Genomic DNA, 12,431 nt, shown 5'->3' with positions numbered 1-12,431 from the left:
ACTAGTCACCTTGTATTCTGTTTATTCAGAGTTTTATTGTTTCATTTCATAGTGTTTTAGTTGCGTATAATATTCCTTTCTTATACTATTATTATTTTATTATACTTATTCATGATTAATAATTATTAGGAATGCATCAATAATTTATCCTTTGCGGTAGTGTTGTCTGTTACAAGCATTTTCTGTGCCTTTTCTATCACCTGCTTGGCTGGCAATGGCGGTAACTCTCTCGTATTTTTACGCTGAAAAAAAACCAATTTAATTTGCATAATAAACACCTGGATTCAACTAAAACTCTGTTGCTGATATTACGGACTTACGGAATCAAAAAACTAAAATATCCTTTCTAACATCGCCTAATTACAGTACAAAGCATCCAAAAAACTAATTTAAATTATATTTTATTATTTTTGCTTTGTATTTGTTTAATTTCTTTTGTTTAGCCGCTATTTACAACTAAAATTATATGGTTAAATTTAAACGCTGTGATGTACCTTAAATTCTACAATCTGTTGGCTTAGTTCCAATACAGTTCTAGGCCCATTGGTAAAGTCCTGCTCTGGAACACTCTCTGGTTTATAGACTCTACCAAGCATATCCTTTTGTTTAGCCATTAGCTTTTTGTGAGAAACTGGCACTGGCCTAAAACGTTTCTTTTCGTCATACCCTTAAAAAATAAGGTTTTTATTTTAATAATATAGATTAATAAATTGGTCAATTTTATTAATTACTGGTATAGTATTGACCTAGTTTTTATATGACACACAAATATGGATAGAATGATTTAAAATGATTACAGTACTATTTTGTTATGTTGCTTAAGAATGTGAATGTTATGAAGAGATATATGAAATAATATATTAAATATTTAATATTCAAGACCTTATTATAATACATTATACTTATAGTTTATTGATGTGTACAATATGGAATACTATTGAATATAGATTGAATTGTAACAATCAGAAGTAAAAAAGATACATTCAAATTGAGAGAATAATCAAATCCGGTGTGGAACGGGTCCATGAAATGTTGATTTTAGAAAGAAGAAGAATTTCATTAAAAATACATTCAAGAAATCCCTAATATTTATAGCGCAATAATATTGTGATATGTCTGGTTTTTCTTCTTCTTTGTTTTAACCATGATAGTGTATACCTTTATCAGATAGCTTAGTCTCTTCCTTCTGTAGATGATTGGTGTGTAGCATAATAGTACCCTTCCTTGGTATCACTGCCTTCGGGATCTTCATTTCAGGTCTGTTTATATTATCAAGATTTTTATGGACCATCAGCGATGGTAAATATCTGTGTGAGTTCTATATAATAGAAAATATATATCTAGATCCGTGTGCTATGAATTGCCGAGACAAATCCAAACTAGATTAACTTCCTCCTCATTTTCGATTGGTTTCAAGGATATTGTACATCTTTAAACTTTATCACCGTATTTGGCACGAAAGGTCGATCCGTATTACATTGAACATTAATCTGTATCAGGTTTAACGTAAGTAACGTATCGTAACTTGTTATTATCATTATTCATTTATGTCTTTAGCCAAGGATTACCAAAAGTAAATGAATCACTGTCCTATCAGATAGGTGGAAATCGTAGATTAATTCAATTAAATTCCTTTTTATTTCGGAAATTTCATCCATATCAACAAACGTACAAACAGAAAAAGAATTAAATTATAGTCTAGAAATAATTAAATAGTGTGTACATGTCTCTATAGTATAAAATATTTAATTTATCATATGAACTCTGTATGGTTCTCTTACCTCTAATGAGCTTAAAGATTGAGTCGATCGCAACACACACAACGTCCTGCCATTCCGCTCGTTCTCCTTCTCATGGTGTCTTTCTTTTGACTTAAAAAGACGACATTTTAATTTAGGTTATGGTTATGTTTAGTTAATGTTAACGTAAGTAAGTGGTTAGGAAGTATACGCTTCATTTTAGGCTTATGAAGAGTTTGTTTAGATAGTTATTTTTACTATAGTCTTTCTAGTTATTTTTTAACCTGAATTTTAAACTGGATAGCAACAGTATTATTTCATCTTCTGTTTATTTGTATCCTTTCTTTGGGATGTATTGATATTTGTTAAAAGAAAGGAAACGGAACAAAATCAACTTTATTAAATGTTAAAAACTATGCTACCTCATCTATTCTCCGTTCAGAACTAGAGCTTTTTATAACTAAAGGGTTTACATTAAGACCACCATCAGACAACCTCCCTTGTCGAAGTGATGCAGCAATGTTCTTCTTCCATTCCGGAATTTTATTTGAGCATGCGTCGTGAAGTTGTGAATATTCTTTGATCTGTTCCTCAAAGCTTTCCTGGAAAATCAAGCTGGTTCCTCGCAGAACCCGGATGGCATGTTCACCTATCATGGTGACTTGTTTTTTCAGTTGGTCAGTTAAGCCGAGGTCGACCGCCGCCGCGTCGATGCTGTTTCTTTGTGATCTGGCCTTTGCTTCACTCGCCTGTATGTGGGTCTCTGCTATGTTGTACCAGGGCGGTGGGGGAGTAACTGAAACAAATTACTAATACTGTATTGCCGATGCACATCATCCCAAATTGCCACTTCGTATTATTATATTTGTCAATAATAATAATAATAGTATAATGTGTAATTGTCATTGACTTTTGGTCTTATCTTAAACTTTTAAAAAAGTTTAAGATAAGACTAAATCAACTGTATAAAACATTCAATAATGAGTGTATATCAAACCAATTGAATGGAGTACACTTTACTTTACATTAAAACACATCGGTTTGAGAATCAAGAATCTCATCAAACAACTTTCCTATTGTTAATAAACATATAAAAAAGTTCTTACATGGACTTGCATATCGATTGGAGCCGATCGGTGGGGGATGAGTTGGGTCGTCGACTTTTCTGTTGATTAGAACATTATATTTAAATAGTATTAGTTTTAGTATATAATTAATGTAAGACTGGTCAGCAATTTGTTATTTGACAACAAAAGGTCTGTCTACACTATCTAACTTTATGTGACAAAAAAAGTGTGCCCATATATATATATATGATGATGTCATATCACTACCATATTTGGGCACATCATTACCATATTTGAGCACATTTTGTGTCAAACTAGTTTGAGCTTAAGACATCATTTGTACGCGTATGTAAACATTTTGACGTAAAGTAAGTACGTGCAAGTACAGCAACGTAATTTTACTCATCACATGCGATGGATCGACCCTAAGTTGGTTGGTTGGACTATATATCATGCGTTCTTACGTTTTGTCCAATAGTGGAAACAAGGCTTAGAAGTAGTTTACCTCTTTCCAAACGAATAGCTTGCGAAGTATTTATTGTGAACGTATTTGGAAGGTTTTGCATTAGTTGCAAGTTCAAACCGTCCAATCGTTGTGGGTGTCTTAGAACGAGAACCTCTGCTAGCACGACCTTCTTCCTTTACTTGGCTCTTGTTCAATTTCTGGTTATAACACATAAATATTTATTATTTACTTATTTATTCCTTTCAGTAAAACATAAAAATAAAGCACTGAGGAGAACATTCGTTACGGCCGGTATTCTTTGACTACCATGTAATTGGTTCTCAAGGATATTATACATCTTTAAACTTTATCACTGTAGTTGGCACGAAAGGTACGTTGTAAAACATATGGCATTGAACATTAATCTGTAGGCTATCAGGTTTAACGTACTATCTTAACTTTTTATTATCATTATTCATTTATGTCTTTAGACGCATGTGGCCAAGGATTACCAAAAGTAAATGAATCACTGTCCTATCAGATAGATGGAAATCGTAGATTTAAGGTTCTTTTGCACTAGGAAGATAACGATCGACGATAAATAGATAAACAACAGAAATTAGAACAGTTTTCGTTCTAGAACTATAGTATAATCATGTATGCTGTAATAATAATAATATTTTTTTAAATCCAATCAAATGACGTCATGATCAATAAAAACAATAAAATCGTTGAATTGTAACGATATTATTGCTCTTACTAATCATGACGTCATTTGATTGGACGTGTGGAAATATTATTTTCATAAGGCAGCATAGATGATAATCCTATAGTTTTTGGATGAAAATTGTTTAAAATCATTTTGTTTTAGGTATGAAAAATGCATATTTATCTATTGATCATCGATCGTTATGACGTATTACCTGTCCAATTGCCATGATAGTCCTTTCCGACAAAGCCATCCTCAGTTTTTTATTGACATTGTTTAAGCCATCTGTCTCCTTTTCAATCACTGAATTTAAATATTCTGTAAATCCGATGATACCTTGTACCATACGTTCCAGCTTTGGAAAAAATAAATAATTGTAATGGCTTACAGTAATAATTGGGTACGGGTTATTTTTTTCTTCTCTTTTTTTTAAAAGCTCGCCCACCACAAGATGTTTGTCTTCATCTTTCCGGGCATCTGTCTATTATCTTTATTTTATATGCATTGTATTTCTCCTTTCCTTTTTTGTCAGAGTTTGTAAATAAATGCTATGAAATGAAAATAGTACAATTTTATTCGTACCTTGCTGCACTAAAGATTATAAGCTCCGTTTTTGGCCACGCAATTGTATTAATAAGAAACAGAGAATTCCGTTTACCTCCCTTTCAACAAATGCAATAACATCGTTGTTATTTCTGAGTTGATCCGGGTCTGGAAATGATTCTACTTGTGACGTATGCATTTCGGTGTCGGCAATATCTGGTGTGGGGTCAAAGTTTTCCCATTCTGTTGGTGGCGCTGGTAGGTTATGCGTCTGTAGTGGTAGCTTCACACTTAATCTGGATGACATCTTGTTGACATCATCCTGTAGAAGAGATTCTCCATTTTACAATTTATAACACACCTCCTAAGTATAGATTCCTACCATTTGATTGGAGGAGTGTGTGTCACATGATATCAATCTCTCAATCACTCCTTTGAACACATACATCATCAACAAAATATGACCATTGAATTTCGTTATATTCCCGTTAAACTTCCTTATAATGCAGAGCGTTCATTCTTACGGAAGAGCAATCACGCGAGAAACGATAAAAATAGAAACTTTCATCTTTCACATCATTAACATTATTTGTACCATTGCACTCATAAACATTCATTGTATAATATCTAATTTTTGAAGTTCCATAGTTTTCTAAAACTAATCTTTATTTTGTTGTCTTACCTCGAACTGAAAATTGTACATAGTATTAAAATGCAGTTGATTTTAAAGTGGGTTACAACCAGGCCTACTATATGAAGCGAGAGGGTGAAGGGGAACAGGGCAGACATAGAGGGCAGTGGTAGTTTGGAACATAATTAGTCTTTCAATTTATAAAAGTAAAATATAACTCACAGTGACTACTTCAATACCATTTGACCACGCCCCAAGCGGGTCCATTGCTGGATCGGTCTGCACGCCCTAAAAGAAAGTTTATATAATAACTATAACAAAGAGTCTGAAAGAGGCCTAGAATAAAATGTCAATATATAGAATAGTGAAAGTCATGGTAACATGGATAACAGAGATAGAGCACAATTGTTACGTACTTGATGTGCAAGATTAACTTGCTCGACTTCAACAGCACCACCAGCGTTGGATTGTTGTTTTATTCTGGACATTGTTATTTGTTTTACTGGTTGATCCACTTGTTTAAGTACGCTGGCATACGCCTCAAACTCGTCCTTAAAGGTCGCATTACGTTGTTGCGTAATAAACAATTTGTTTGGTGTTCTTGCTTGCATTTGTACAGGAGCTACGATCTTCTTAACGACACCTTTAAATGTGATCTTTCTTGTTGTTGAATCCTTAAAATATATTCATAATTTACAATGACTGAATTCAATTTTACTATTTTGGGGTTTGTTTTATATTTATTTCTTTTAGTCTTTTTTGTTGTCTTGGGCTTAGTCTACAAATGTTCAAGCAAACTAAGTTTGTTAGATAAGTGTAGTAACACTGCAGAAAACAAGTTTGCCAAAGTATCCTAGTGTAGTAAAACCGCAGCAAACAAATTTGCAGAAGTCGAGCAAACTACGATTTCGCAAACCAAAACATTAAAGGTTTCTAGTGAAGATACAACGCCATTTTATTTGATAAGATCCATTCTACGACGAAATAAAATAATGCATGTGAACAAAGTTGAATAATAATGTTATCATACCCTCTTTGAAGTTTCATCTGTCTTCATCTCATACATCTTGTCCTCTTGCTCGTCCATCTTGTCCTCTTGCTCGTCAACCTCTTCGTTCGTTTCTCCATTGTTACCAGAAAAAGGCCTAGGAAGCCGCGTCGATTTATTATCCACATATCTTAACGTGATTAGTTCCCACTTGGTCTTTGCTAGTCGTGCGCGATTTCCATCAAGTTCGGCTCGCACCCGTGCCAAATCTGCTCTCAATGCCGTGTTATCCTGTTCAAATTTAGCTATCTTCTCCTGTTCTTCGGCTGTTTCAATTTTCTGAACTTGTGTAGACCCTTTCTCTTTCGTAACACAGTTACAATCTTTACAAATTGATCTGTAATAGATATTGCTTTTAATTTCCGTATGTTAAACAATAATGTTAAAGCTAATACTTACAATACCTTTCATAACCGAAATAATTTTTCACTCTAAATTGATTTTTTTTGTTGATTTTTTTAAAGAAGACTTTGTTCTAAATACTAATATAGAAACAAAATAGAAGATTGATTGCTTTTGTTTAAAAATGTTAATGTATCTCTCCATTTCTGGAGACTTTTTTAATACATTGAATAATTGATTAGGTGTTGGAGGAATTTTTTCAATGTATCTTACTTTGTATTAAGTTCAGACTTATATTCGTGCGATTCTAAATCAAACGTCAAGTTCGCAATAACATTTGGGGAAGTCGTCTTTACTACTTCAGCTAATTCCTGATAGTTGTTATCAATCTTCATTATTCGCATTTCCTAATTGGAAAAATAAGATTTTTCATTTTTTATAGTAAATCAAATAAAAGTTCAACCGACTATTTTATTAATATTCTATATTATTATTATTCAGCCAAGGAACAGCTAACAAATTAATCACTTAAAAACAATTTATAAATAGATTTCAATTAGTGCTTAGGTCTTGGTTACTAGATCAGTTAACTCTCCTACTATTAGACACCCTTTGGCTGGCCCAATATTATGAAAAATCTGGTATTCGGAATGTATTTTTAATGATTTGGGACGTTTTGAACCTTGGCAAAAGTCTTTCTATCTTTGGGAGAGTTTTACAGAGTCCGGTATTTGGGTGCGTTGACTGTAGTAGCAGCTAGTAGGGACTAACGTACTAAGTAGCAGTAGCCGGAAGCAGTAGTAGGCAATTACTACCACTTGCAGGCGTTACCTTGTTATTGTGAGCGTTGACTGTATAGTAATGGTTCTGTGTAAATACCTTTTGAATAATTTGTTTTTCCAAAGATAATATTTTGTCTGTTAGTGCATCAATCATCTTTGACGAGTCATCAATGTCGTAGAATGTCATGTCATTCGCTGTGGAGTCATCACACGATATGCGCACATCAAAGTTGTCACTGGCGTACACCTTTAGTAATTCAGTAAAAGGTTATTTTAATAAATTCAATATTGATTGATTGTATTCAATATTTTATAGTGAAAACAGAATATAATATAAAGTTTAAAAAAAGAATATCATGACGATGATGAACTCTTTTTTATTGACCTTAAGTGTATAACCAATCAAAATAGGAGAAACACTGTGATGATAATGATGATGATGATGATGATGATGATATTTACCTGTGGATATTGAATATGTTCTGATTCGCTACCATCGTATCTTGCGTACGCATATGATTCTTCATCCAGTGGCGCCTCGTTTTCGTAATGAGTCATCGCATTACCGGCTCTGGCAGCTTTTAATTTCTAAATTATATTAAGAAGGCTTAAATTAAATGATACCATGTATTCAAATGTAGTACAAAAGCAGTTATAAAGTAAATATGTGTTCACATTAGGACACGGGCACCAAACGACATTGTACAAATTAAGTGAGTTGACAAACTAGCGACAGTTCGAATGATGAAAATTACTTGGTTACGTCCTTCTTGCGTAGCCTAACGCCGTTGTACTTATGGAAACTTTACAAAATCGAAAGATTATTAAACTTTTCGATTACTGTCTATCATTTGAAAGAACATCAAGACCACGAAAACTACGGTTTCTTTCTATACAATTTGCAATACCTTGATCAGAGAGCGCACACGGTTCTTTAACTTTTCTTTTTCATCAACTAACAGCATTATTTCTCCTTCCATTTCAGATTGTTTTCGTTCCATCTCATCTATTACCTAAGTATACAGAGTAGTCAAATCAATAGAACATACTGTAGGTATGTATGTATGTGTATGTTGGATAGACATAAATTGGACGCGCGCGTACAAAGTCGTTGATGATGACCATCTGAATTTATTGTTAAAAAAACTGTTAACTTACGTCATCTTTGTCTTTCAATTTACTTTGCATTCTGTAAGAGATTTTCAGTTAAGAATCATCTTGTTGCATAAAACAAATATGTGCAAAATATTCAAACAGACAACATGCACAAACAATGAAAGTTCCGTCGTCTGTCGAATATAATTAGGCCTTTATAAGCGCACAACTTTTTCCACTGAAGACTGTACAGACTTACTTAGATTTTACTGACTTACTTAGATTTTACTGACTTACTTAGATTTTTTGACTTACTGAGAAACAGTCTTAGCCTGATCTTCAACAATATGAATAACCTGTTCCAGTTTTTCTTCAAGAATTTCAATATCTTAAAATTGAATAGCATTGAAAAATATAAATATAAATGTCCAGTTATATCTCAATATCACAATCTTTGTTTATCTATTTATATGCGTGCCAATTAATTGTTTTCGTTTGTTCGCGTCAAATATGCTTATGTATTTCCTTAATGATTGGCGGCAGATTGAAGAAGAGTAAATTCAATATGAACGATTAAAGAGGGAGACTGGACGATCTTCCTCTTGATAAATAACTTAGCCTCAAATCGTGTCAAATTCAATTTTTCTTCTCGTCTGTTAATTATTTGATGCATCATGTCGTGTCAAAAAATAATATATATACTTACTTGAAACGCCCTCAATCCGAACTTTCTTCAAAAGTGAGACGATTTCATTTGAGGCATATTTCCAGTGAACAGTCCGGTTAGCTTTTATATCTTTGATCTTTTTATCTAAATAATAAAGAAAAAACTCGCCGTCAAAATAGCACTGCGAATATGGTAATTCTTACTATAGGTTCATAAATAACTTCATGATCAGGCCCATTGTAAGTTATAACTAATTATGTATAATACATATCTTTTTCATCACAGTCCTTAACTTACTGTTAAGTATTGACTTGAATTTCGATACTACTTTCTGTTCAAGTGCCATCTTGTCACTGTAAGAGAATAGTCCATCATAGATTAATGTACCTTGTCCCTTTTCGTCTACTTTCTATTGTTCTGAAGAATTCTCCCTGACAGGTATACAGTACCATCCATTGAGATATTAGAATATATCTTTGTGTATACCAACATTTCAGGCATATTACAATTACGTTTTCCAAACTTTACTGGTACCGTAGGCTTACCTTTTAACTTGATCGATATTTTGAACTTTACTAGAAAGAATTTTACGATTTAACATCTTCAGCTTTTCGAACCCCATCTTTGTTGATGTCATACTCTCTCTGTAAACATAAAATATCTTAAAAGTTGTTGCAAAGAGTATATTCATGGACATATAAGTATTGCATTTATATAGCAACCCACCCAATCGCGTGGCGCGGTGTTATAACGAAAGGTCGGTATTACACTGTGGCTAAATAATGATCATTCGTAAAGCAACAATTTGTATTCTTACTGAAGGTTTGATATTAAGTCATCCGGACTACAGATATCATCCTGAAAATAAAAACGTTTGTATAGAATATTGATTAATCGACTGAAAACAAATTTTTAAAATATAACATTCTGTTAATAATAATTATATCATATATGACGAATCATAATCATCAGACATCCTTCAGTCAAAATTGACTATATGGAATGGAATGGCGAATAGAGGATATTTAAATTTGAGAATAGAGAATATTTATTGCTGTTAATGACTGCAGTGATACGAAAGAATCGGTTTAAACTCACCATTACCATTTCATCCATGAAACACTATAAAACAAGAAATAATTAAAGTTATGCAACATTAATTTATTAATATGCTGTAGTTTAAAGAAAAATGTAGAAAAAAGAGAAATATCGAAACAAACCGTGGAACGCGTCTGAATGACGGAAAAAATGTCAAGACAGAGAGAATAAATGACAATAAATACTTGCTTAGAACAATTTTTGTAATTCAAAATATCTCACCTCTGCTAACGAAGCCATCATCTGAAATTGTAATAAAAAATTATCATATTTTAATGATTAAAATGTTATGGTTGATTTCTATTAGGCCTATGTTTTATCTGAAGAATAACGGACAATAATGTTATCGATAACCTGCGTACGCACCTCATCTGTTCCATTGGTGTTCTCACTTCCTATCTTCAGAGACATCTCGGTGTAATTTGACAAAAGTTGTTTCAGTTGAAACTTAATCTAAATCAGTAAACAAAATTGTATTAGTCCCATCATACCTAATAAGGTCTCCTGTACATTTGATTTTCTTTGTCCATTTGGCCTATAGTGTTGAGGATTCGTCGACATCCAGTCAGCAATTTTCCTTTCTATTTACACACAATCCAACCTACATCAGCGTTGGTGCAAATTGATATTTTAGGATATTGTAGGTTGTTTTTGTTTTTGCGAATTTTTATTTCTTGAAATCTTTTTTTCTTGTTGTTTTGTATGATTTGTATATGGATGTACTATCCGAAATAAAGGAAATGAATGAATATGATCCAACAATTTTGCAATGTAATGTTTGAGGTCATTTTTCTACACTACTTTTTTTCTGCAATTCGTTATTGTATATTTACTACCAACTTTGTAAGTGTATTTTGGCCTTCCATACGTTAGCATGCATCCATGGACTTTGTTTTAAAGAAAAGTCTGTGCATGTTTTTTTTATTGTCCTTTTCTGCGAGTAGGGGCCTATCTTGTACGTTTCAACAATGTAATAATTCATGCATGACCATTGTTGAAAGTACTGTACTGGATTCAAAGCATGGTAAAATATTGATTTTATAATTAAAATTATGTAATTGTCTACACAGTCAAAATAGGATTATTGTAAGCTCTGCAGATACAAACCGCTCGATATTTAGGACCGTTTATGCAGAACAAATATTATTGTAAGTTTAATTTTAACTGGTTTTATAAATCTTCGACCACAAATAGTTTTTGCAATATTGTATAAGGTAAGTTTCTATGCTTGGTATAATTTTTAGTCGCGTGGACGCGACTCTATAGTTCACTATGTCGGTCGATCCGGTATCACTATGCGTTTTAGCACGCGACTTATAGCTGTTGGCCTTGTTTACTTTTTATTTCAGTTTGTTTAATACATACCGGTCCGCTGGGCATTCCGTTGACGTAAGACGTTACGTCGTCAATCATAACGTTCTATTTATTCAAAAGCAAAAAGAAAATGTTTAGAAGCAACTTGGTCTCAACTTGGTCTCATTACTCGGAGCTGTTACATAATAAGTCAATGCATATACATAAAAAATAGTGGTTCACTAAGTTTATCGTAAATAATTTGAGACGTCAGTCTACCTGTTACACTGTGATTACAACATATAGGCCTATTGCGATTTTTTTACTTACTTCTATTCTGTCCGGCTCATTATACATTTCAAATTCTGTCAAAGTCTATATAGGAGAAAAATTGTTTATTAAAATGGGTTTTTTAACGTCTTTTATGCCTACTTAAGATCCCTAGTCTCATCTGTGTTGGAGGTTGTTTATTAATCACAAATGCACGCCCACATGACATAACACAAAGATACAACATTTATTGAACGAATAATGAGACGTTTTATGTTATAACGAAGAATATAGGCCTAGCCCTAGGCCTAGCCTATAGTCATTCAAATTAGGCATACCAAGGCATATTTGTTTTAAAAGTTTTACCTGGTTTAGCCTGGTAGTTATGTCACCAAGTTCATCTTCAATCCGTGATCTCTTCGCATTCAATGGAACCGGTTGTGTTCCTAGAAGACTCTGTTCAAACGTAGGAATGGTAGTAGACTCCATGGTAGGTATTATAGGGTCAAGATTATCGTCTGATAACGACGGTGTGATCATTCGTCCCGAAAAATCAATTTCCGGCGGTGAAGAAGATGCCTTTTGACGTCTGATGGCAGGCTTACGCGTAGTCTTAACTGTGGGGCGTGTTCTAGCTTTGTTCATCGTGTCATTCGACTATTTATTTAGGAAGTTTTATTCTCCCTAGCAATCAACGTTACA

General features: G+C 33.2%; 2 protein-coding genes across 4 annotated transcripts in view; one reads left to right on the top strand and one right to left on the bottom strand.

Moving 5' to 3' along the window:
• The window catches only part of LOC144843557 (carbohydrate sulfotransferase 11-like), a 35,051-nt gene that overhangs the window by 17,325 nt on the left and 5,295 nt on the right, over window positions 1–12,431 (top strand). The window contains exon 2 of one of the 3 annotated variants that reach the window (XM_078700377.1): window positions 8,292–8,360. The exons of the other annotated variants lie outside the window; for them this stretch is intronic. The gene's annotated coding sequence lies outside the window, so the exon portion shown is untranslated. The remainder of the gene's footprint in view (window positions 1–8,291; window positions 8,361–12,431) is intronic. 3 annotated transcript variants of the gene reach the window in all.
• LOC144843553 (uncharacterized) lies at window positions 39–12,380 on the bottom strand. The gene is made up of 28 exons (XM_078700374.1): window positions 12,096–12,380; window positions 11,790–11,834; window positions 11,532–11,585; window positions 10,533–10,619; window positions 10,389–10,409; window positions 10,167–10,190; window positions 9,886–9,926; window positions 9,614–9,712; window positions 9,366–9,421; window positions 9,108–9,212; window positions 8,717–8,789; window positions 8,465–8,495; window positions 8,215–8,319; window positions 7,769–7,894; window positions 7,404–7,553; window positions 6,798–6,931; window positions 6,165–6,519; window positions 5,551–5,808; window positions 5,359–5,422; window positions 4,619–4,827; window positions 4,175–4,315; window positions 3,312–3,469; window positions 2,846–2,904; window positions 2,162–2,535; window positions 1,782–1,871; window positions 1,159–1,318; window positions 495–667; window positions 39–242 (listed from the first exon to the last, which is right to left on the bottom strand). The coding sequence occupies exons 1-28, from the start codon at window positions 12,372–12,374 to the stop codon at window positions 126–128; spliced, it is 3,588 nt and encodes a 1,195-aa protein (XP_078556500.1). The 5' UTR covers window positions 12,375–12,380; the 3' UTR covers window positions 39–125.

The sequence above is a fragment of the Antedon bifida genome, chromosome 5 (assembly GCF_963402885.1).
Source record: "Antedon bifida chromosome 5, ecAntBifi1.1, whole genome shotgun sequence".
NCBI classification, from domain to species: Eukaryota; Metazoa; Echinodermata; class Crinoidea; order Comatulida; family Antedonidae; genus Antedon; species Antedon bifida.
Note: the sequence above shows the minus strand (reverse complement) of the source record. Positions and strands in the feature narration are given on the sequence as shown.